At 38.8% G+C, this 26,922-nt stretch overlaps 2 protein-coding genes across 2 annotated transcripts in view; both read right to left on the bottom strand.

Annotated features, from left to right (window-relative positions):
- The window catches only part of ZDHHC2 (zDHHC palmitoyltransferase 2), a 38,292-nt gene extending 32,588 nt beyond the window's left edge, over nt 1–5,704 (bottom strand). Inside the window, exon 1 of the mRNA XM_074822656.1 lies at nt 5,441–5,704. Coding sequence (XP_074678757.1) covers nt 5,441–5,612 — 172 coding nt within the window. The 5' untranslated portion in view covers nt 5,613–5,704. The remainder of the gene's footprint in view (nt 1–5,440) is intronic.
- Nucleotides 5,705–14,317: 8,613 nt separating this feature from the next.
- MICU3 (mitochondrial calcium uptake family member 3) overlaps nt 14,318–26,922 on the bottom strand; it is a 56,880-nt gene continuing 44,275 nt past the window's right edge. The window contains exons 12-15 of the mRNA XM_074822642.1: nt 25,900–26,008; nt 24,779–24,936; nt 21,732–21,806; nt 14,318–16,709 (exon numbers count right to left, since the gene is read on the bottom strand). Coding sequence (XP_074678743.1) covers nt 21,738–21,806; nt 24,779–24,936; nt 25,900–26,008 — 336 coding nt within the window. The 3' untranslated portion in view covers nt 14,318–16,709; nt 21,732–21,737. The remainder of the gene's footprint in view (nt 16,710–21,731; nt 21,807–24,778; nt 24,937–25,899; nt 26,009–26,922) is intronic.

The raw sequence follows: 26,922 nt of genomic DNA, 5'->3' as shown, positions 1-26,922 counted from the left end.
AAATAGCTGTTTCCCTCAAACAGTTTAACATATTGGATTTGATGCACAAAACTAAGTATGTATTTTATCTTTATAGCATATTTGAAGCTGCAAAACACTGATCTACAGATGCAGTTTAACTCACCTCTCTGTACTCATAAAAGTGTTTTATAGTTGTGACGAGTTCTATCCTTGTCTGCAGTAGTCCCTTTAGAAAAAAAATCAGTGCTTGAAATAAAATCTACCTCTTTGCCAGGCAGAGCAATGATTCGCATTACAAAAGTAACAGAAATACTTCTGGGAGATCTAAGGTTTGCATAAATAGTCATCAATAACCCATCCATTTGGATTTGACAGTATTTGTGAATGTTTTGATAAATTCATTTTAACCCTGTGCCCATCAAACTACATCACCGTCCACCTACCCAGCAGCAAGCTGCTATTTGATACCTTTTTAGATAAGGTCACAAGACCATTGCTTTTGAATTGAGTATGCCCAAGAACTGTTCTAACTTTCATCTTTGCAAACTTCCCATTTACCTTCCAAGTCCCAAGGACTATCTGAAGAGACTATTTGATCATGTAACTTCTTTTAGAGAAGTTATATATTCAGATCCCATTTAGCAAACAAAGAGTACATCCTGACAAATACATCCTATTCAAGCTATTTTATATCAAGCAGTGTTAAATCTTTAACTGAAGACACAATCCTATCTAATAGTTATTCCTTCACCACATACCTTATGTCTTAAGCCATGGCTTAAATTTCAAGGCACAAAACCTATAGGTAGTACACTAGGCACTACATGGAGATATAACCAGTCATACTTAACACAGACTTCAATTCTGTTTCATAAGTGGAGAATGGCAGCTGCCTCTGAAAGTCTGAGAAAGGAATCAGATTAAATTTGAGAAACGCAGAGGAGCACTGCTGACTAAAATTCAGAAGCCAATTTTACTTCAGCTGCCAGTTTTGAAACTTTTCTCAAAGTAAGCAGGGATCTCAGACGAGGAAAAAATGTGGTGTTTGCAAAATATGGTATAAAAATACGAATTTGCTTTGACCAAAGTCGTTTGCTACCTTAGCAGTCAATGTACAGACAGGGTATTTGACTGGTATTTTACAGCAGCCAACTGCAATGTTCAATGTACTTGTATTTCTATAGCCAAATGTAAGCTGTAGATGATTACAAGACATGAGCAGCAAGTACCATAAATCCTTTTGATCCACTTGGAGAACATACTAAGCAAAGAGCTCACATCCAGCTGACCAAATCTTGGGCCTCACCTTTTCTTCCTCTCCCCCCTTTTTTTTCCCTGCATCAGCTTCTATTTCCATATTTTCTGCTGCTTCTGATTCCCTAATGACACTGTGCCATGCCTACAGGGCACACATTAATTCTGCCTCTAAACTGTGATGAATTAAGCAGCTTTTTATCCTGCTATAATTCCATTCCACTGATGTTACAGAGTGAAAAACCTCAATTCAGCACTAATCAATCTGATCCTCCAGCAAAAATCTTTCATGATCGTTAACATCTTTAGCAACTGGATGTCATTGCACGTTTTTCTGTTCCATACTGAAGATAGCTGCAGGCAGATCCCAGTCACATATTCTACTCCAAAAACATAGACGTGGCTTATGAGCTCTCCTGACTGTATTGTTAATGAATGTCTTGTTGTCCCCCTCTTCAACTACACTGAAGTTACTTGTTCTTTTCCAAATCAGGCAAATCATTCACCAGGTGGCAATATTTCCTCCCTTTCCTTTCAATGAAGTAGTCAGGAAATGCTTACTGCTTGTTTCTATGTGCCACAGTAAATCTGTTTTCATTCTTCAAAAGTACAAATTCAAGCTGCATTTTTGGACAAGATTACCTGAGCAAGAGCATTATCCTTAGAATTAACATCAGTGATACGTAAAAATGGATTAAAACTGAATATACACAACCAATTTCTATTTATTGGATAACCCTTTCAACAGCACAGTTGATATTTTCACTAAAAACATGTCACAGCACTGTCAAATTTTCACATTCTCCTTCTTATAAGCAACTCCAAATCATGAACTGCCAGGAAAACAAAACAAAACAGAAAAACAGAAAGGATCTCAACCTCTGAGTTTGTAAAGAACATTTCTGACAAACAACTGTCAGAAACTGCAAGTAACTACTGGTTCTGCCTTACCCAAAGCATGGTGTGGATGACTACTCTAAGTCCCTTATAGTTCTACTAACCCACATTAGAGATACACCTAAGAAAGAAGACATAAGAATAATTATTTTCTTTGCATATAGTTTACTGAATCCAGTATGCATTTTCTGAGTACAGACACATGGATGCAGAAGCTGGGGGAAAGCATTCTGTTTGCACTTCATGTTACTGTTGTTCCATACAACCTAGGTTATAATTTCAGTAGCTTCAGCTATCAAAGTTCAGTGTACTCATTGTACATCGCATGTATCTCCTCATCTTTTTTAGAAGAAGAACAATAAATCTGTAACCCTCAGGTTTTCATAAAGACACTCAAATTTTTTTAAGGGAAGGAATACTTAAAAGCCCATTAATTTTAAACACAGAGGAAGTTATTTGGGGGAAGATGACAACTACTATTGCCAGACAGGGGTTGTGAGATGACAATACTGGCAAAATCAAGAGAATGGAACTGGATTAGAGAGAAGCAATTTTTAGTCAGGTGTTTTGTTTTAAAACCCATTCTTTTACACATTTATCTCTTGTATTCTATAACCAGCAGGAATAATATAACCATTTGTTAGTGTTCAATACCTTTCTCCTTTTCCTTAAAGTTTAAAGCAGCACAAGCACTTAACTGAATCCACTAATAAAAGAGACAGAACTCTAGACATGGTAATACTAAGTTAAAAGTTGTGGATTCCTTTATCTGTTTCTAAAACCTTTTTTTGTTTCTAAAATGCTATTTAATAATATAGAATAATATAGCTACTCAGCTTTAAGGATGAAAGGGATCATCTTAGTAGACTTTTTCTTTTTTTTTAAAAATATAATGTCCCTCCTACAACAGTTGAAATTGCAAAAAACATTCAAAATACTACATTTGAAACACTTTCTCATTACCAAAAGCTCAAATAAACCAGTTACAACTGTGCAAAGTCCTTGCTAAGTCCTATTGCACAATGGTTAATGCTGTTCCCTGTACGTTGTCGGTAGCATCAATGACAGTAAGCTGCAGTAAAATAAGCAGCTATGTATGTCCTCTTCAGCAGTCAGTGCTGCAGGAATAAAAGATGCACTGAGTAGACAGGCTGGCTTCAAAGCGCTGAAATGCTTACAGTCTATTTCTGCTGTTGGCTTTCGTTCTCAGAGTTGTTAGCTATTCCTTCTGTTGTTTACACTAAATATTCATTAGTAAGACAAGACATAAGTTTATTTTATCTTAATATGCCAAAAATGAGGGGAATCATCCAGATATAGATAAAAGATGGAATTAGCGGAAGTCATGGACAACTATTATGCTGAATTCAAAAACTGGTGAGACAGGCAGAATGGGGAAGGGGGGTGGTGGTGGGGTAACCAAGAAAAAAAAAAAAATCACCTTTGTCCATAGAAAGGAATTCAGTAAGAGATGTTTTAGCAGAGCCCAGGATTCCATCTTCCTCCCCTCCCATCACAGGCCTTTTGCTTCAAGTGGTTCTCAAGGAACTATGGTACTATAGCTTATAGTTTGAAGCAAGTTGCAAGCATGCCATTTCCTTAAGAAGTAGCTGCTTTCAGGTAGGCTAAAACCCAATCCTCCTCTGTTATACAGAATTACACAGAAGAAAAAGTACAGTAGATGAAACAGTAGTGCCCACATCAAGCCTACTGTACTGTGTAAGCATCATGGGGCCGTGTACGTCAGGACAGATGTTAACTATAGGGTCACCTTCCCCTGAAACATCCTTGCCCTCCTCATGTCAGCTTACAGCTCTCCTTTTCCAGGCTCGCCCAGTCAACTTCTCCCACACCCTTCCACACAACTTGCTTCCTTGCACAGGAGGTAGACACTTCAGTCCTCCTCTTGGGAGGGCACAGCAACTCAAGTCTCAATTTCTCATTGAAATGCAACATTTAAAACTAACAGATGTTAGTGTAAAAAAGACATAAAAAGCCCACCTCCAATATAGGAACCACACCAAGTCCTGATACCTCCCTCCAAAACAGAGGTGCTAGGCCTGGCAATCATTTTTTGCTTAATGTTTCAACAGCTCAGCCAAGTAGCTGTAGGACAAAAATTTTATCACAGTCTTCTGTTAACAAAAAAAAAAAAATCCAAAATTAGGTACCAGACTGCTGAGATTTTCAACATGAACAGCTGAAGTCTAGCAAAGTTATACAGATATATAAACACACTCAGCTTGAGTTGGGTATTTTCCCCAAGCCACTGTTCCTTAAACAGATGCTGAATGACCAACGGTCACTATGAACCTGACCTACAGTAGAGGGGGAAGGGGATACAACAGCTAATTTATATTCCTTTGTGCCATTATTATAATACTGTTCATGAAACACCAGTAGACCACGCATTACGTTGTTTTCTACAAGATATACTGCAACAGAAACTGAAAATAAATCAGGCGAGCCTAGCAAGCTGGTCATTTAATAAATCCTTCTGGCTCGACTACTCAAATTCATACAAATGCTCAGGTCACACCCAACCTCCAGTATGCGATTAATTATTTGCCTAACGCTAGGCAAGAGCCAGGACGCGCGGCCAGGATGACTCCGGAATGAACTGCTGGCTGCCCATGCCAGAGGCCGACCAAGAAGTTGTGACAGCCCGGCATTTTCTAGGTGACCGAAGAGTGGCGTGGGGAGACTCGGGGATCTTCTGTCCCCGCTTCCGTGTTAGCTGACAGGAGACCCTGTTTTTACAGATATATGTATGTGTATGCGTGCTGTCACGCAGTGGGAGGAGAACAAAGGGACCGCTAACTTTGCTCAGGCCGCCTGCACAGGGACTCTCCGTGTCCCACGTTCAGGGTTGGGGTGTCCCACGCTGTGCACGCCACGGAGGAAAGCTCACGCCCGTGAAAAGCCCCGTGCGATCGGCTCCCTCCTCGCGTGGAAGGGGAAACCACGCGCGACCAGGTCGCACAGGGAGGGGGGGGGGGGGGTGCGACGGACACAAGGCAGAGCGGGGAGGCCAGCACGACCCCGGCCGGCTGGGGGGGTCCGGGCCGCGGGGGGCGGCTCCGCCAGCCTCCAGCCCGCCCAGCCCGATGCTGCGGCGCGTCCCCGGCCCGGCCCGCGGGCGTGGCGGCAGCTGCCAGGGGCGGCCCCGGCGCCGAACAACAGACAATGCCGCCGCCCCCGGCCCCCGGCCCGGCGGGCGCGGGCGGCCGCGCTCTCCCCGTAGGGGCAGGGCCGGCGGCGGCGCCCACCCCCGTCCCCGTCCCGCGGGAGCCCGTCGGCGCCCCCGGCCCGCCGCGGCGGCACTCACGCAGGCAGAGCTGGGTGACATAGGCGTAGTAGGACCAGCAGAGGATGCTGGAGATGAAGAGCACCGGCACCCAGTAGAGCAGCCGCTGGCAGCGCCGCCGCACGCCGCCCCAAGCGCCCGCCGCCCCGGCTGGCGGCGGCGGCGGCGGTGCCGCCATCTTCCCGCACCTCATCCCGGCCGCTCGCTCCGGGGGCCCGGGCCCCGGCCGCGCACCCCGCCGGAGCCCGCCTCGGCCCCTCCCTCCCGCGCTGACAGGGCTCTCCGGCAGGGCCGCTCCTCCCACCGCCCGCCCGTCGCTCCCCCCCGGGCAGGGCCGGGGGAAGGGCCGCCTGCTCGACGGGCCGCAGCGTGCCGCGGGGTCGGGGCGCCCCGGGCCGGGCCGGGCCGGGCCGGGCCGGGGACTCGCCGCTCGAGCCGGGGGCAGGTGGCCGGAGGAGCTCCGCTCGTTACAGCGGGAGTGACGCGCCTCGGGCGGCCGGCACGTGCAGCAGCGGCCGGGCGTTCCGTGGCCGGAGCCGCCGGTGACGTGTGCCCCGGGGCAGGCCCGGCGCAGCTGCCTCCGGCTTTTCCGCCGCCGCGCCAGGGGCGGTGGCACTGAACCGCCCTCGGAGAGACTTCGGAGCACTTGGTTAAGAAAAGTGCCGCCTCCTTTGCAAACACCGTTTCATAGAGTGGACAAGAGTTGGGGGCGGCCGCCCCGCAGCGGGCGAGAGGCCCCGCTCTTGGCAGGGGCTCGGCAGGGGAAGGCGGTGCAGGGGTGTGCTGGCGCACCCTTTCCCGAAAAGGCTCCAAGTGATGGCCATCGGGGTGAAGCGCTTGTGAAGTGTCAGAGTAAACCCAGACTGCGTTGCGGTACGCGCGCCCAAATTGTTGCTGAACTATCGTTCCAGAATTAGAAATGCCGCGCACAGCCCGTAGTATTTCTGCAATCTGCTGGAGTCTCTCAGAGCATCGGCGGCGCGGTGGGTAGGAAAGAGCTGGTTGATTAAAATGTGTTTGGACTTGGAAGAAAGGCTTGTGTAATGTCACACACAGGAGACTATGCGTGAAGCCAAGTAATCACACCCTGGAAGGCATATGGCTGCCATTGATTAAAAACAGGCTGCGAGAGAGGAAAAAAATAAGAGAAAGTAAGACAAAAACAATAGTAGGTGTGCTGCCAGGTTCCAGACTATGAAACGGAGTTGTTAGCATGTTTACTGGAAAGACAGAGAAAGAAGTTGACCATATGGCTGCGGTGTTTTTATGTAATGCAAAGTCATGCACCCCTCATTATTATCAGAATAGGCTGAGGAATTTCAGTTAGCCACGGTGAAGCGGGTGAATGAGCAATACAGAATGATGTACTGAGAGGAGTATTACATATCCCATGGTAGTAAATTCTTTACCTATTCAAGAAAAAGACTCATACATCGTTGTGAATGGCTCAGCAAAACCATCTGTGCAATGTATAGTCATCATAGAAGAGAAATTAACAAAATATTATGCCATTGAGAGATTGGAATATAATAAGAAAAGATTCTGCATGATGGGGAATTATGTATTATATATAAAAAAGGTAGAGACATAGTGAATGGTATGGAAAAACAAGATTTGATATTCCTACACACCGTATCTCACAAAACAGGAGGAAAGGGACCAAAACCAATGTGACATAGACAATAAAGCCATTTTATTTTACCTGTGGTTAATTATGCAAATCATCACTGAGGTCAACATCTTAATAGAACATTTAAAGGATTTGACTTTAGTATGTTTAATGAAAACATCTATGGTTATTCAAAACAGATTTCAGAAGTATAAGGAACCAAATTACTCCCGCTTGAAGGCATACCCCATGCTTTACTGGCAAAAGTTAAAAGAAAGGAAGACAGTTTAATTCATTTGATGGAAATACCTGACAGTGACTTCTCCCAGGTACAAAGGATAACACATCTAATGTGTTGCGTGTTTCCAGGGACATGTTGCTGTACCGTGAGAAATTAGCAGCTGGAAACTGTATGCATAAGGATGAATTAGTTTTTGCACCGTACTTGGGGGCTATGAAAAGCCTATAAACCATTTTAAAATACTGCATGTGATACGGGGCTTATTAACAACAACACATGCCAGAGAAACGTGGTAAACAGTAGAGAAGACTTTTTAACATAGTAATTAATTCCTTGAAATAATAGTTATTATACAAAACTATGTATATAGAGAGGTGGCAGTTTGCCAGAGATGTGGGAATAAGAAGATGATGTGTTACAAAGACCTCAAATTACATCATGCAGTTTCTGGTCAGAGGGTTTTTATTACTCCTTCATGGAAATGGGCTTCTGTAGTCCAGCTTTCTAACTTTTCCATGGCCAGTGCCAACCTCCTCAGATTCCACAATAATCAGAATTTTGTTATTTAGTATGCTAGTAATTATATTGATAATTATTATTACAGCATACTCTTTATTAGAGCTCCAATATCATGGTCATTCTGGTTCAAAGCTAGCCTGTCTAATGAAGTAAACAGGCAAACCTTACTTTAATTTAGCTGGGGCAAAAAAGTCTGCCTTGATTGATATTCCCAATTACCCTGGAGCATCCTTTGGTCAGAAAACTGTAAATCCCTCTCATTTGCCCTTGTGCTCGTGGCTTCTCCCCATGGATGTGGGCTCTTTTACTCCCGTCCATGCCCCCTATTCCTTTCTATTCCCTCCACGACTCTTACCACTCTCCAGATGGGTCATGAGAGACCTTTTCTTCTGTGCCTTTCCTCCTCCTCCTCCCTCTGTGGTATGACCTGCAGAAATTTTAGGTAGCAGCAGAACAACTCAATAGCGAGCATATTCAAGGGAGCATTGCATTATGGCAAAAGTAAATCCTGGGATAATCTAAACCGTTAGGTATTCATGGACAGATTTCCCAAATGACTGTACTCGGGCAGCCTCTCTCTACAGAGGGAGGTCACTTGGGGCACAGTTTATTGATGCTTGTATGAATATTCACAGGAAAAAGAGGAAGCAGAGGTAATTTACTGATTTTTCTTCCTGTCAGGAGCTGGTTTGAAGGCAGCTGGGGTTTGAGGAGAGCTCCTAAGTGTTTGGCAAATCGAAACAATATGTTCTTGTCATAGGTGGTACCACTCAGGTTTTCCCCTCTGGCAAGGTAAACGTAAGGTGTTGCTGGTGGATTTTTAAAAAAAGTGTCTCATCTGGAATACATTTCTAAAATTACCATGTCTGACTACTCTCTATATCAGGTTGTGCGACCTAGGTAGCATAAAGGAATGCCTTCCACAGCTCTGGGGCTGGGCGTCCTCCTGCCCAGCTGCTGGAGCCCAGCCCGGGGACCTGGCATCTGTGTCCCAGGCCAGTGGACATGGTTGCTGCTTTCCTGCTCAGCTAGTGGCAGCTTCAACAGCACCTATGTGTAGGACTCACAGAAGTACTGACAGCCAGGTTCCCTTCTCCTCTTCAGCTGTCAGGGCTGAGGTTCCACAGGGAAAGCATCCCCCCCACACACACTCTTTATGCTCACAAGCACACGCGCAGTTGCAGATCCCCGAGTACAGGCACGGTCTCCCTGGCTGTCTGACACCCCTGCCCAGATCCCAGGCCCTCTTACCTGCTCCATGGTCCCTGACTTGCCAGCTGGTCCAGCTTGGTGCTCACTGCATTTTGACAAGCTCATCTTGCTGAAACAAGCATCCTACCACTCCACATACCTGTACCAATCCATCTGGCCGACCAGGGCTGTTTCTTGTTGTTGTCTCTGTGAGCATTGTTCAGTCGGGTTTGTGCCTCTGTATGCTTGGCTTCTCCCCTTCTCCTTGTCATCCCACTTGACCAGGTCCTGTGTCAGAGGTCGATAACAAAGCAGGCGCTCTCTCCTTCCACATGCACTGACAGGTAGATTCCAGCTGGGTTCAGATACAGAAGTGGAGAGTGCAAACAGTGCCTCTTTCCAAAGGAAGTCATCTTGGTACCCTAGCATCCAGTCTTAATTAAAAACTACTCCTGTGCAAGTCTAGGAGGCTCTGCTTTGTTGAACCAACTTTTATATAAAGAATGACATTGTGGTTCTAATTGCTGACATTAAAGTTCTTTGATACTTAAATTATAGTCAGATCATGCTGCATATTTACAATGCTCACTGTACGTGGATAGCTGCTAAGAGCATTTTGGTGCATTTAAGAAAGAAGAAACTGTTCTAGGAATTCTGGTCTTAATAAGTTGCCCATCTAGAGCAAACAGTAGTAGAAGGTTTGTACACATCTAATGAAGTTACACAGATGGCTTGAATGTATTTTATTAAGGTGTGATAAACAGTTTCTGATAATCTATAAAGTAATGGCAGCAAAATAGAAGGAAATCTCAAGCAGGGGAGGATGTTTAATACATGGCAGAGAAAAATTATCTGTTATTGATAGTTTAGCATAGAGTCTCTTCAAAGCTCAGTTTTGTACTAGTTTGAAGGGCCATAAAATTTTCAAAACAAGAATAAAACAGTAAAATGAGCCACAAAGAAAAGTGATTATGCAAATTAACAGTGTTGTTAATGTATACATGATTTGAATACGACAGTACTGCAGTAAGAGAGCATTTGTCAAGGAGTTACTTTAGGTTTAGGCTCCTGTGGATTTAATATCCAAGAGTGGTCATAGATGTTCACATTTCCAGTCCATTCATAGGTTATGATGAGTAGCTGGAAATACCATGTGTATCTAGCTCAATACATTTCAGTTATTAAATTACACTGAATTCTTAAGACTGCCATTACAACAACTGAGTGTGGAAAAACAAGACTTTGTTTTTAAGGTGTCACAGATTTACTGTGCTAGAAGTTTGAAAATGATAAAGCATGATTCATTTTATAATCTCATAATAATTTTCTGATGATTTTAAGCACAGTATTTCTTTCATTATTTGGTCAATTAAAAAAATCTGAAACTAAGTGTATGCAGAATACAGTGAATGATAAATAAGCACACAAGCAAAATGCTCTTAATTTAAGAAGTATTTTTCAGAGAATCGGACTGGGAATTTAGAGTTTACAGACTCTGAACATCATCTCCTCTATGTAAGCAATCTGATATGGTGGAGTACTTTCTCTCCCACCACATGTCCCACATATTCAGTGGAGCAGCAAGAGGAGGAGGGACAGTAGGACAGGAGTATAAATACTTGCCTTCACACAAGTGTAATACATGGACCAGCAGCTAGAAGCAGGAATACAGATAGACACAGTCATGCGGGCACACGGCACAAGGCAGGCAAACTAGTGGCTCTGCAGGGATGCTCTCCAACCTTTATGACAGTGCTGTGCCACTTGCTTCTCTCCAGAATGCTTGGGTGTTGGACCACACTTACTACATATAGAAAAATAAATGTCTGCAATGTCTCTGGTGCAAGATATCACTTAGAAAATGTATGTTGCATCCCATCTGGAGTCAAGTACCATCTATGTATAGTTCATGGCTCCCACATACATGAAAACAAGCAGCTTAGTAGCCTCTCCAGTCTCAGTCTAGCTGTCAGATGTATTTTAATTGGAGGGCTGTCCCAGATGTATTCATCCTCTTGCTCTCCCTTCATTCTAGCTAGCTACTTTATTATTTGCAACTGTTGGATACCCAAACCTAATTGTTGTCATATGATTTTTAAATTTTTTTTCTTTACTTTTTCACAATGTGGAAATTTGCCTGGTTCTCCACAGGAGAGGCTCATTATCTCCTTTTCAAGTAATTAAGTCCTTCCTGGAATTTCTTGATTGGTACCCCAGATTAATAAAACACTGTATTTGTCAGAGTCTGCTTTCAGGGAAGTTGTTTAAACTTGTATTTGGATTCATTATCCACCCACTCTTCTGTCATTTTCAGCAGTAATTTTTTTTATTGCATTGTTTTTTTCCAGACATACTCATCTTGGAGTTTTCACTCCCCTGCTGCTTCCCCTTTTGCCCCTTAAGGTGGGAAAAATTTAAACCAGTTCTATTGTACATGTCTCTACTGAGGCAAAAATCACAACCCCTAGAGTGGAAAGGCCCTAGATATCTGTATGTAAGAAACCTTATCTCATCTAGTGACATCCCCTGCTTTGCACACTGATCCAGTGGTTTCTGCCCTTTGGAGTAGTTTTGTGGCTTAATAGTTGACTCCAAAAGTAGGCATCTAAATGTAAAACTGCCAGTCTGATAGCCTCTTTTTTGTTTTAGATCAGGCAATTTTAAACCCACTTTTGCTCAGCTAATGCCCTGAAATGCCTTGACAGCGCTGAGTCACTCAGTGCCTTGGTCACACATCCCGGTTTGATCATTGTCCAGGGATGAGATACCTTCTCATGTTCATGCTTTCTATTCCTGAGGATCCTGAGAATATGCCTCTGCACAAAATGCAGTGACAGCCACAATTTCTTTCTTTCCACTTCCCATGGAAGTGTTTTAATTGCCAGTATGTTGGCTAGTTTTGGCAATTTGTCCACTGTCTTTATAAAGTGATATAGAAAAGGATGCAAGAATCACGGGACCGGAGAAAGTAAATGCTTCAGCAGCCTCGCAGGGCATCTGCCCAAAACAGGGACTTCTGGATTCCAGTCCCTGCTCCTTGTACTGGGTTTTGTCAAGCAGTTTCCAAGTACAGGGACATATTCTTTTTAGAAGCTAAGTTATCTCTGACAAGAAACATAATTTGATAGCAACTACCACAGCAGCTCAAGTCTCTCTGAATCCAGACTGCCATTATCCTGCTCTTCATCTCTGCTTCAGGCAATGTATTTCCACCCCCTCTGATACGCTGTCCCCAGCACTTTTGTAACAGGGAGCTGTTTTCATTGAATCGCATCTGTGCATATGTGTGTGGTTTTTTTGACTGTGTTAAATTTCTAACTGAGCCATCTCACCATCACTCACGTGCTACTGGCCATGAAAGCAAACCCAGGAGAACGCACAGCTCCCAGGAACAGTATCTTACGATGTCCCTGTACTAAGTACTGCCTGTTAACTGGTTTGGCTAGTTTGCCAATTTAAAAGTTTGTGATGTTTCTGGATCTCGTGCAATTCTCTGCATGCAATTTTTGGAGAGCCTAGGTGACTAACTTCAGACTCGGTATTTCACTGCAGAGATTTAATACCTGAAAGTTTATTTTTACAGCACTACAACTCTTTTGAATCTAGGTTGTAGCTTCTGAATCAGGGTTGGAGTGAGTTAAAGTTCATTGTTTCAAACCAGAACTTACCACCTCAGGCAAATTACCTAAACCCACTTAACGGTAAAACCACTTACTAAAAAACCATGGTGTATAGGTATGGCTGCTTAAAAAGGAGAAGGATTGTAAATTTATTGTCAGGAGAAAACTGTAAATGAACAGTTATGCATTGGATAGCTATGAAACAGAAACTGGAAAAGTTCCTGCACAATGATATTCATTTAATTCCATTTATTTTTAAATTAAGGTGGACATATAAATAGGTAACTCAGCTCTGTGTACTTTTAAAAAAAATATATATATTTAGGTATTTTATATTAAGATTTTCAAGTGGGTAGCAGTATTTTTATGGAACTCTAACTAATAATAATGTTCCTCTGTGGGAGGAATTTATAAGTGAAACTAGTGGTGAAAATTGACATTACCCATTCAGGATTAAACACACCCCCATGTATTTAATTGTGTGTGTAAGAAAAAGAACATAATATATCCAAGGGCACCATCTGCTGACAGGTTCAGGGTGCCAAATGCTTTCATGGATTTTGAGATATATGGAAAAATACTGTACATTCAGACCTCAGATATATTAGAAAATACTCGTTTTAGTTTTGGTTTGATTTTAAGAGGAGTTCAGACTTGGTATTGCTACAAATTAGTTTTGTTTGAGATTCATTTTTTGAGTAACGAGCTTTTGGTCTGATTCTTTTCCTTCTCCAAGTATTAGTCTGGAGTTCTTTTGCTTGAAAGTGCCCTCAGTGGGACAAGACAGCAAAAGACATCATTATGTAAAGAATATATGCAATGTTGAATTGAAGCAAAGTGAAAAATTAAAATTCCTCTATAATTTTTTTTTCTCATTTTGTTTCAAAGCACCTTTATACTGATATTTAGGTGGAAAAGAGAAGATCAAATAACTATAGAAAATCAGGCAGTACAACCAACAGTATGCTGCAAGTCACCGTTAAATAGTATTTCTTTTTTTTCTTTATGAAGTAACTTTATGACATAGAATAATTTTTATCGACTTACTGTCAAAATGTGCAAGGAGGGAAACTGCCAGTGTGATTTTAAACGTCAGAGGATTAGCAGGGAGCAGCTTGCAGTACGGGATATTCTGCTGGCAGCTAGGAATTCATCAGAGCTCAGACAAAAGTTAGTATCGTAAAGCTACCCAAAGCTGCAGGTTTAACAGTTACCATTTTATCACAATTTACAGCTGGTCTGGGCATCAGTTGGCAGTTCCTAAGCATCCACTGAATATTTTCTTAGATTATTAGAGTTTTCTTAATTTACAGAAGAGAACAAGAGATGGTTTTACAAAAAGCCTTCATGTAGGCAACTATCACATAATTTAGTTGCAGCATACACACCTTCTCTGCTGCCAGGAATCTGGCAGATTTTGAGCACGGTTTTATTGAGCACACTGACTACTGTCTATCCAAGGGGTGCCTCTATAGCAGATGGCGTGTCCTACTACCCTGCCTTGTTTTCACCTGTCTGTCCTTACACTGCCAGCTCTTTATAGAGAATTCTGTGGCAGAAAGGCAAAGCTATCTAACGAAATGACCAAAAGAAGGAACAAAGTCTTACATTTTGTGATGGTGAGCTGCTCTAGTTCAAAGCACTTGTACATTCATGCTACACAAAAAAAGATTTTATTTCTGACAAAAGAATTTGAATGATATACACTGCAAAGAAAATTAGTTTCAAGTGCATTTATTTTGAAATAAACAAGATTATTATATGCATATATTCATATTAAATAACATTATTAAACATGAGAAAAAAATACTCTTAAAAACTAATCTGACACTTTCACATTCTATTTTATATTAAGTGACTATAGTTAGGAAATATATAGAAATACGATAAAATTGTAAAATTGTCTCAAGCCAGCCATAAAAGCAAAGTGCACTATTGGCCTAGGGCAGTGGAGGAGCAAAATGATGATGGTGCTGCTGCTTCCTCCAAGGGGAGGAGCACTGTGAGTGAGCAGTAGTGAATGAAGAGGAAGGACGGGAACCCCCTTCAATAACTCCCTATACTTTCTTCCCATTTTTTGTCCTTCATCACTGAAGTAGCATATTGGGTTTTGCATACACTGACAAGAAGCAGTGAGACAGTTCCACGTACCAAGATGATACATTTAATAAAATTAATTCCCTAAATGATCACACAGGGATTTCAGATTATCCGTGTTCTATTGTGTCTTTATCCCAATTTATTCGATTTTTCCTGTTGTTGGTAGTTTAAGGACGCCAAGGTGGAAATTTAGTAAGTATTTATCATGAAATATTAACTAAAGTAGCATTCTTTAAAAGCTTTCTAAACTAAAATAAAAGCCACAGCTAGCACTTTTCTTTTTTCCTAAGATTCCCAGTGGAATTTCTTAAAAAAAAAATCTTCCATTTTGTTTTGATTTTTTAGCATAGATAAATCTTATTATAAAGTAAACATTTCTGAACTTCAGTGTACTTACACAGATGCTATACATCTTTTCTATTGACATGTGATATAAGATGGTATTTGAGCAACATGTGCACTAAATACAATTTTGAAAAGTTTGCTTACAGTTATTTGGAGTAATAAAAGATTTAAAACCATTATTTTGGTTGTATTTTAATTGTTAGACTCCACCAAATATTTGCCTTTCTGATAACAATTTATTAACACGAGTTTTAGTGTGTGTGTATTCAGCTAGAAATATTTCAAGGCACAGATTGTTCCTAATATTTAATGTCCAGTGAACCTTTTCAAGAAAGATAAGAGAAATATGTGTTTGTTTGGGTTTAATTCACACTGCCTAACAATCACCTTGAAAGGGAGTAAGGGAGTAAGGAAAAATGCTGCTGCTGAATAGCAAAGAAAAAAGTTAAGAGAATATAAAAACCAAATGTAATAGTGTCCTTACTAATGTTTCAGTAACATCTAGAACCTACAGGGCATGAAAGGTCATGGTGGCTACTGATTGCCTGTAGTCTCCATAACCTTTGTAAGGCCTAATTTATGATGTGTAATATTAAAATAATATTACTTAGTGCGTGTTGCTCTGTACTGCTGCATGCATTCATGTTTAGTTTTTCATTTTCGACACAAACACAAGTTATCTATTTTTCAGATACTGCATTCCAGAGTAGCAAATGAGACAACTATAATTTCTGTTCAGTGCCACATCTTATTTTATATAAAGTGCACTATTCACAAGAAACACATGAAGTTTTACTCTACCATAAATATACCAGTGAAGTTAAACGTATGGCAATAAAATTTATATTAAATACTACAAAGTGTGTGTTACTTAATGTAAATTTGAGCATTTTGACTTTTCTTCAACATACTACTTGTAAGACATCTTAAAATCGGCACTATTTTTTTAAAGGATAAATTAATAAACATAATAGTAAGACTTGGAAAATCTGAACATTATAGTCCATACAGTACCATTCCTAAGTAAATACCTATCATTCACATTATAACCATAATAGCTTTACTTTTTTAAAGTAACATCTTTGTTAGCTTCTAAGAGTTTAATTTTTACATTCAACTCATATGTAATTGTTATGCTACTTAATGTATTCTCATTATCAATTTAGCACAAATTTTTAATAGTGCTCTTCTGAAAGCAAATTCACAGTCTAAGCTGATGCGGGCAGTTTCTCTTCATTGCCAAAACGTTTTCCTACCCAGGTATAAAATTTATATTTGTTTTCTTTTAAATGACAAACATATCTCAAAATAATAAAAAATAATATTCAAAATGTGTTCTTAAAAAAAAAAACTTCTGCCAATCAGGTGATAGTTCATTGCTTAAATAAAATAGCAGTTGTAAGAGATGATGATCACCACATTAAGTGGAAAAGGAGTCCTGTGTTTTCTACTGCAGCTGGAAGATTCATAATTCAGCTGGGTTAGTTTGTTCTTCATTAAGAATTCATAGGAATAAATAGTTCTAACCAGTGCAGGTATTCCTTCTTTCTTCCTTTATCTCAGCATATCTCGTCTCCGAAATTGCTTCCATAGATCTCTGAGATGTTCACTGGTTACAGTCATCACACAAGAGTAATATTCCTTCCAACCATATTTTGGAGTCTCCTGTGAAAAATGAAAACCATACAATTGGAAAGAGATATTGTTCACTAAATTCCTTAATATTATATTAAATTTGACTCAGATTCATACAAACTAGATATATGTTTTAATATTAAAATCATGAAAGATCAAATAATTCTATGGCTCAGAACTACTTCTGTAAAATGAAGGTTATAAATCCATACATAGGTTAAGTATTCAGAATGCATCCTCACCTCACAGCACACAGTTAGCTTTCAACAAATAGCCGATGTATATTAAAAGCTGTAAGAAAGGATTTCCTCTTTATTCATGTACGTCCTGCTCTCTCTCTAGTTTTGTTTCTGGCTTCTTCATGTTGACACTGTACTAAAAAATTCAGCTCTAACACCAAATAAAAAGTATAGAAAACTGATGTTCATGAGACTGAGGCATTAGCAAAAACCAAATACAAAATAGGCAGATGATATGAAAGCTTCTTTATGCTAGGTTACCTTAATCCTAAACTGCGCCATAGTTCACTGACATTAATAAGTGCTCACTGAATGGAGAGGAACATTGGCGAAAGGCTGGCCTGGGAGAGTCACTAGACTCTATGCTGTTATCACTATATCTCATTATTTCTTCCGCTGTTCCTGAGTCCACAAGCCTATTTTGATAGTAAGTACAGAAAGATAGAGAGGGGCTAAATATTACATCAGCTGGGGAAAGAGGGTAAGTAAGGAACAGAAATTGTAGATAGAAGCATTTACATGTAATTTTAAACTGTAATTCATTTCAGAAATTAGGTCCAGTATCTGGAGGTAAATGGTTACAGTGTCAATATGAGAGATTGTCTGATAGCTTGTTTTGGTTGAATTGAGTGAAGAAGTTAAAAATACTGCGACATTGCATTATATTAAAACTAACCATTAGAGAGTAAAGCCTACTTTCCATTTATTCTTATTAGTCGTCTTGTATAATTAAAGAGCATAGAACACGTAAGTTGTAAATATTCAGAAAGCAATCTAATCCACAGCAGTATATAATCCAGACTTTAAATGAAATATTAGAAACAATACTTACATGAATGCATAATTTAGTTGAGATTTAGTCAGTCTTATGGAAAAAATGCATTACTTGCAAAATGCATTTCATTAACAAAAGCACATTCAGTTGATTAACCAGTGCTTTAAGATATGCATTTATTTTATTTTATGAAACAGATTCAGAGAAATTGTTCATGAAAATCAGTAAAAGAAACACTGAAGTGAGTAACTGTTCATCTACTTATTTCTAATGTATGCACTGTTGTTGTGTCTACTCTCAGTGTACCAAATTCATAGAACATTTTGTCCGCATACTCTGCAATGCTTTCACATTTCACTTGCACATTTCCCTCCAACTGTATCCAGGTGTGTTTTTAAGGTTCTAGTCAGGTTTAGGATCAAAGTTTGGGGTATGTAACTTCCAGTTACTTTTGTAAGATGAGTAAGGAAGGCATGCCTATCACACACTTCGCACTTTATCTGCTTTAAAGAAGAGGTAAGCAACAGTCTCAACTAGTAAGCAACAGCCTCTTTAGTTTTTGGGGTTTTTTGAAAGCTGTCTCTTACAATAGATGTGTTCAACTGCTGCATATTAGGAAAGTATGGAAATTAAAAGTTTTCAAAATACTAACTACATGACAAACCTTAATCTCACTTGACTGTAAATACTTCATTCAGAAACAGCAATTTATTGTTGAAACTTGTCTGGAAATGAGGTTCTGAATCCATGCTTCAGCCTTTTGTGTCTTTCTCAAAATGAAATTTCCTTCCTCAATCAGTCCCAAGACACTGGTTTTAGCTGTTAACTATTACTTCCTAAAAACCTTCAGTCAGAAATTTAGAAACCCCATAAAATTCTGAACATCTAGGAAACAGTTCTTTTAATGAAAAATCTTAAGATTTTCAAGAAATTACTGGGACATACAACTTAATTTCTAGATTTACAATTGTGGCATATAGTATTTCCTTTCAATACTTTAGAAGTGAACAAAATTGGAATTACAGCTTAAATATCTGTTACAGTTACTGAGCACCAAATGGTTTAGCAAACAGTACTTTCAGACGGACCTGAATCCCTCCTGAAGTTGCCCTCTAGCATCCTTCTTCAGAAATTAACTCTGAAAGCATGTTGTTCGAAATTTCCTAGATAGCCCTTCATAAGGCATTCAAAGCAGAGCTCTCCTCCTGGCTGTTTGGCAGTTCCCTACTAACATGTCTTTTCTGTTCTCCCTACAGTATATGCAAAGGTCTACCTGCTGATGCCGTCAGGGTGTGTGCCCTGCAGGGAGAGCAGTGCAGAAAGACAAGCTCTCCAAGAACACTGCCAGCTGTTTGGACCACACAGAGGTTGTACAGTTGTTCCCCAAGGAGAGATTTTTATTATTTAAGGGTATAACATTCTTTATGCTGTTAAGTAAATTGCATTAGTACAATTCAGAGATACATAATGTACAACACAGTGTGCTGTTTATCACTTTTCAGGGTGCAGATTCAAAGTATGGTATAATCTATGGTATGTATGCCAAGTATCTTAATCTCTTTCATCAGAGTTCTATGTTTACCACAGAAAGTATATCAAAGCACAGAAAATGATCTGTACATTTATATTTGGAACAAAGTAAAATTAAGAGTTATTGTATTGCACCTAACTTTGGGATGTAACTGCAGCAGATTTTTGTATTTCACATGCATTTATGTGGGTTTTTTTGTACATCAGACTGAAATTTCATTACCCACTTGAAATTGCTCAATTTCAAATCTTCAGTGATTCCATCTTTATTATCTTTTCAATTTAGAAACTAAATAGAAAATAATTATTTTTAGAATTATGTAAATTCACTTTCACTCCACACTGTACAGCAAAGACAGAATTAGTTCTGTTCTCCTCCACAGTAACTAACTCCAAATCACTTCATATGTGTTTTGGCTAAAGTTCCCATTTCCAACAAACTTTAATAAATATTTACAACAAATTGGAAGAAGTAGTGTAAGTTAAGTAACACTCTGCACAAAGGAACTCAGAATAGATAACAACTGATTATGTTACTGTAATTCATCATAAGAGACAAGGAGCCATTGCTCAAGTGAAGGGCAGTAGCTGACTAATATAAAATCTCTTTCCTGCAGACACATATTTTGAGGTTTACACTGCATTTCTGAGTGCACAGGAAACAGATACCCAATACAGACCTCTACAGGCAAGCTTAGGTACCAGAAGCATTCTTGTTAGAGCATCCGGGAGCTCCAGGTGGGAAGAAGAGCAGGGTAAATAACCAGCAACCTCTACCTATCAGTGAGACTGCCTGGGGCCAGGTCAGTGCATTGAGAACTAACCTGGTTTCTCTGTCTCCCAGCATGTAGTGTAGACATACTATTATTTAACTTTTATTTTTTTTTCCTTGAGAATGACTTTATACAGAGTGAACAATATCTCCCTTTATAAATCTCCACTGCATATTTTTCTCCCAGTATTCAGATCTCTGTCAAGGTGTCGATGTATGTAAACCCGATCCTTTTGTCACAGTCTCTCTTCTAGTCACCAAGGTAATTTTATTAGGCTTGATGATTAGATATGGGATTCTTTTGTGTCACTGCATTTTGTTTCACTTGGTCACATACTCTTCACTAAAATTATTAGGAAAGCATCATAACTGTATATCACTTTGCTGCTTTCCTGTAAGAGCTGTTCCGTATCTTGAAAAGTTTACAGTTTAAACAATACTTGATAGGCAACTACAATGTAGGTTGTGGCAGAAATAGTGGGGATAAAAAGACAAAGTACTCCTAAAAATGATTTTTAAAAAGACCTGGGAAAAAAAGAAAGCAAGTTTTGAGAGTCAAAAGTTTCAAAGCGATGAAGTTACATAAAATTAATATAAAGCCATGAATTTTCTCTCATGTGACTGGTGAGTTGCATTACTAAAATTTGGTTTAACTATTTGTCATTTACACTTCCCAGTACACATTCCCACTTTGCAGAGATCAGATTTAAACCAGACGCCCAGCACACTCAGTGGCATACAAGTGCTCAGAGAGGCATATGAAGATGGTTATTCTACAAGAAATCTCAGCTTAATATTGTGCCTCAGAATTAAAAACAGTGGAGGAATGACAGTCAAACCCTCCTGGCTCAGGAGCACTCACACCAGACCACTGGCTACTAGGCCTTGTTTGTCATGGTGTGCATCTGTTCGTTCCTCCCCACTGCAAAAATAATACATCCGGGATCTACATTAGCCATTAACAGTCTTCATAGCAACTACTGCAAAGTCTATAAACAGGAAAAAAGTGCTGGCTCCAAAACCTTAAATTGCAAAGGAGCAAACTCTTGCTTTATGTAAGAAGAGAAATGTCTACTAAAACATTTCTGTTGTGTCCACCATGTGACAAACAAGTTTCACAATATGGCTCCAGAATATCCACATCAGTTTTTACACTGAAACCCACAGTACAATCTAATTGTAAGAACGAATATTCATGTAGCGGATACACACAAACAGGCATGGTGGTCATGTGTGGGCACAGTGCTTATTTTTGAAAATTGCTGGTATAGCATTGATAGTGCCAAAAACACATTACTGTTTTCAAAAGCTTAACTATAAATCAACGTAGAATCAACTTACTAACAGTCTCTCAGAAAGAAAAATCCATCTTTACAGTCTTCATTGGTAAATACTTATTAGCTATAAGTATCTGAAAAATTACTGGAAAGTGGTCACAGGACAGACAGAAAACAACAACAGAAACTATGAAGGAATACTTTTCCCTGTTCCAAACATAGTACAAAATTGCAGCTGGCTTACAAAACAGTGACAGCATGAGTCAGTCATTGCCAACTCCAGAATAAAATTTTATTGCTTCAGTCAAAAACACAACGTGACACTTTGAGCTAATACATTGCTTACACCCAGATAACCTCTGCCTGAGTTTTGGAACAGGAAACACAGCAGTGACAGTTTAACATTCAGCCATTCCTGCAAGCATGCCAGCACACTCAGACTGGGCGGCTAACACATACCGTCATTTATCTGCTATAGAGTTCCTTCCTCACGCAGGATTTGAAAGTAGTATACCTCTGTATAGGTTTGTAGCCCTGTGGAGCAGAAGATGGAGAAGTGCACAGATGCAGACAACATGTGAAGGCAGCCAGAGGTAAGCATAAGACAACGGTATCATGAAAATACAAAAAAATGGCTTTAAGTGACAAATAGCTACAAGATACAATATAGACTGTGCTAGGTAAAATTTTTAGTCATTAAGTTCCAAATCTTTCTGTTTAAAAATGGAATTTATAAAGGAAAGGGAATCTTCTTATATATTTTTCAATTAAAAAAAAGGAAATAACTATTTTAAACCAAACAGCAAGAAAAAATAAAGCTTTTTCGTGTCTGCACATTTTAATGAGTTTATGGCAATACTCCGACCGACCACTTGATGGCAGCTTAATATACTAGTTTGTTTCAAACTACTAAAACCAAGAAAGGTTTCAGATTACAATACTTTATTCCAGAAAGAGAGAAATTTCATTTGATAAACTCTTTGAGACATTTACTTTTCAAAAAACATATCTAAAATACATGTTAAAATGAGTATTTGTTATGTTCCTATAAGGGGTCGTACCCGAACTTCCTCAAGTTTATGGCTAAGCTTTTAAATAGGACAAAGCTGGTAGGTACTGACTGACCTTTCAGAACTCTAGTTTATTGGACTTGTGTAACTCTCTGATGTTAAATGTTTGTTTTAGTCAGACTATATAACTATAAAATGCCCTTTTCTAAAATACATGGTCCTAGTACCAAGCTTTGTGAAACCCTCAAGATTCTTCTGAGCACACATTTTAGTAAAACAACTTTTGAAAAAGTTGAATTACTTCAAGTATAAGATGTTAATTGTAAAATCATACTTCAAATCATAGGCCTACTTTAAACTGTTGTTTTGAGATTTTTTAGAGTGATAATCAGAGACTACACTGATTTGGGCAGACATTAATTGTAGTATACTTAACATTAAAATCAGGCATTTACACTTTATAAACAGGTTCAAATTTCTCATGGCAAAAATTTCCATGTTGCTACAAAATACTGCATAAGCAGAAGCTGTAACGTTCTTTTATCTGGAACTTACCAAATCTTAGTATCGATTCAAAACACAGTTACTAACAAAGAAAAGATTAGTGATTTGTTACTTTGGATTTAGCACAAGACAACAATTAAGCCCTTCACTGTAGGAGCAACTTTTACTTGTTCTGGCCACACTAAATACTGTGTAGCTTTTAAAGTACAAACAATAGGAAGCAATTAATGACACCTTCCACCAATCTGTTCTGGGCAAGCTGTTCTTATGTGTTTTCTTTTCATTCTAAACCAAGATTGGGGTGGGTGGGAGGTGTTTATTAAACTGAAAAGGCACATTTTTGCAGAGTTTTTACTACTACCCACTCTTGGAAAAAATCAGGTTTGTGTGACACTTACAGAAACTTACTGGAAATTGTAATTCCTAAATTTGGTACTGTAATTGTCTTGGAATACTACTGATTAGTGAAGAGTAATCTAACAAGTCTGCATGTAGGCATATCTGAATATAACTGAATTATAGGACCAAGTCATGATCATCTCCTGTGCAGTCCCAGAGAAATCTCCTATCTAATTAAAATTATTAGACATTCATGAAAGACGGTGCTATTCTTCTGAACGCCCTTGGCTATTCCTTATAGTTCTTTTACAGTCCACTGGAATATTTTATAGTGGCCTAGGCAAAAGAAACATACATGCATAACACTGAATAGTGCTGGATGATACAGATCTTAAGGATTATATGTGATTTCTGTCATGCATTTTGTGAAATAGAAACATGTAATGCATTTACAAGAATTACTTAGTAAGCAGACTGTTTTTTCTGGTTAAATTAACATACACTGCACACTTACAATTAGTAAACAGTTAAAACATATAACTGAACATCTTGAAACAGTTATGAAACAATCATCATTTCCACATTTCCACAAAGGAATTGAGGACCAACAAGGAAATAAGTTTGCTACAAATGCAGTGGTTGTTATCCACATTTTATGTTCAATCATAATATTACAAAATTAACAAGTAAACTACTAGACTCAACACCACTTCACAGAAAGTTCTAAAATTATATTTAGGAAGCTAACTAAAAATGACTAAAATAACATTACAGAAATAATATACTGAAATGTGAATTTAGGACTCATAATACAATTTAAGATTTATGTCTAAGCGATTAGGTTGTCAGTAAGAACACCATTTTACATTTAGTAAAAAAAATGTTAACACCTGCCATATGAAGAAAAAAAATGTAACTTTTATTGATCATACTCTAAAAAAAATTTTCTGCTACTATAAAATTCCCCTTTTGCGACACAGAACCTGAAGAGGGCAGTAAGGCCTATATATTCACCTAAAAGGCAAAGCATGATTTACAAGCTTGTTCCCTATGAAAATTTTCTGGAAGTAATTTCCTGCCCTCTAGCTTCTTGTAATTTTATATATTAGATACAGGGTTAAATTATCAAAAGTAACTTTCAACTAGAATATAGCATTGCTCAGCACCACTTCACTAATTCTTTATTTGAAAATGAAAACTACTTTCTGCTGCAACTTTCCAACAGTCATTATCAACACTTGGTATTTTAAATAATGTTTTAGAAGAGCTAGTGGTTGACCTTTAACTAAACTGCCCGAGTCTGAGACAGACAAATGCTCTTTTCCTTGCAAATAACCCAGACATAATTGCTAGCCTTGTTAAAATTCTTAATGCCCATATCAATCTCACAATACAGAAGAAATGACAGAATACAGAGGATTTCTCATCTCCAATTTGGTTTGTATACTATAAAGGTACATTATGTCCTCTATGTATTGCTTTCTGATAAAAAAAAAAAAATCAAGAATTTAAGAAGGAATTTATCTGACAGACTGCTTCAGGATTTCTATTAAACAGATGCACTGTTGCATCCTACAGGTGCTACAGGTGCTAAAATAAGTAGTGGTAAGTAGTAAAGTCAACTAAGATAACGATAAAAATCAGAATCCTTACCCTAAACCCCCGATTGAGTCTGTCTTTCATAATGCCGATAAATTCTTTATAACTCAACTGGTCATCTCTGTCAACATCAAAAATCTTGAACACTGTGTTCACCAAATGTGGTGAAAGCTTCACACCTGTGGCTACATACACAGCACGTTTGAATTCATCTGCATAAAAAGAACATCAGAAGAAAAAATAAAATACGTTAATCCTACTTTGTGGACAACATATTATGAAATACAAGTAAACTTTTAACTGAGTTTTCACATTTAAACACTCAAAAAATAAGAAAATGTGAAAATTAGGATTGAATTTCACAGTTCTAAGCCAAGTAGTTCTCAACTGATATAAAAAGATACTGCTTAACTGGTATCAATTATTTTACACAAAAGGTACGTCTATATACAATACTGTGTGTAATAACACAACTAGGAAATCGTATTATAATTAAACCTATGTTACATATATACTGATGGCATCTACTTAATTGACACAAACCAGAACCTAAGAAATAGAGCACAGAGGGAACAGTATACTCCTTTAGTAAGACCACACAAGGTAGGACTATGCTGGTGTTATTGTGTCAGACCCATAAAAGATGCTACTTGAGGAGAGCACACAAGTCTGACCAGTTCACATATTCTTTACCTTGCACTCCCCAAGCAACTCAACTGTTGTATTAAGGATTTTAGTCAGTACATACCTGCCTAGTTCTTTCAGCACCCATTTACTGATTTGTTCAAAAATCTGTCTAAGCTCTCTTTGGCCCTTCTGACACTGTTTCCTTCTACAACCTCGTAGAAGGCCAGATTCCAGACGCCCACTGTGTAAAGAAATGCTTTTGTTTGCTTTAAACTGATCTCTCATTGGTGTCATCAAGTGCCTCTTAACTCCTGTATTGTAGGATTTGGTGACCAGCTATTCTTCATTCAGCTTATCCACCACTTACATGACGCTGTAAAGCTTTATCATATCGCTTATGATATGACCCAGCTTTCTCCTCTCAAAGCTGGAGTCCTAGCCTTTTACCTGAGACTTTAAAACTACAAACCAGGAATTACAAAACATTTTTGTATTTTTGTCAACAGTTCCGTATATTTATCAACTGATTTTTATAAAAATATACTTACCTTGACCTATGGAACGACTTGCAAAATTATACATTTGCATTGCAATTGTAAAGTCTTCCAGGTTGTTCAAGAATTGGAAAAACGATCTAAACTCATCAAATGTGATACCCTAAAAAACACAACAACAATATGCACCATAAGAATTATCAGTAGTGATGACAACTGAATAAATAAACCTTGCAGTTACCTATGTCCATTTCATTTAAGAATAGATACTAAACCCATTGAAAAAAAAATAATAGAGATTTGTACTGAAAGTCAGTAAAGAACCGGAGTCTCCTGAGGAATGCAAGATGTCTTCCATCTTTGCCACTGCAACAGATAGCAATTCTCACCCAAAAAGCAGTCAAAAATATTGTTCTATTGTTTAAGGCAATCTTTAAGAATTCCAGGATTATTAAAATACAGTAGTTAATATTGAGAATAAGAGTCTAGGTTTATATGACTATTAGAATATGGTTACTACTGAAAACCTGCTAACCACTATTATATGTATGTGAGTGTGTGTGGTCACATAAATACACTGAATGAATTCATAAATACATCTTACGATCTGACTTAAGCTCTGTATTTGAAGGTGAAGTTTTACATAACCAGTTTTAGACACCCAAGTCTCTTCAGCTGATACTCCAGGTATCAAGTACTGCAGGGTTTGTCCAGCTTTTTTAAAAAATCTTTTGCATTTTGACCAGACCAGAATATTTTCTGTGAAAGTTTCTCTGAAAGTGCTGTTTTTAGAAGAGCTTATTTTCTCTTCTTTTCTTATATTTATTCTGGTTTTCTCTCCTCTTAGCTACAAAACCTGATAAACTATCTCTAAATCAATTTTGAGAAAAACAGAGACTTTGAATTATGCCAGGACCATTCCCTATATCCCATCTTCCATGGTCTGTCAGCCATTCTGGACATGGGATGGCATTCGTCGTCAAACCTTGATCCCTGTGGCCTCCTTTAACTATCATTACTGGCTATTCTTCTGTCTGCTTTTATCCTTTTATCCTATTTAACTACTTCTTTCTGGAA

This window comes from Strix aluco, chromosome 4 (assembly GCF_031877795.1).
Source record: "Strix aluco isolate bStrAlu1 chromosome 4, bStrAlu1.hap1, whole genome shotgun sequence".
NCBI classification, from domain to species: Eukaryota; Metazoa; Chordata; class Aves; order Strigiformes; family Strigidae; genus Strix; species Strix aluco.
Note: the sequence above shows the minus strand (reverse complement) of the source record. Positions and strands in the feature narration are given on the sequence as shown.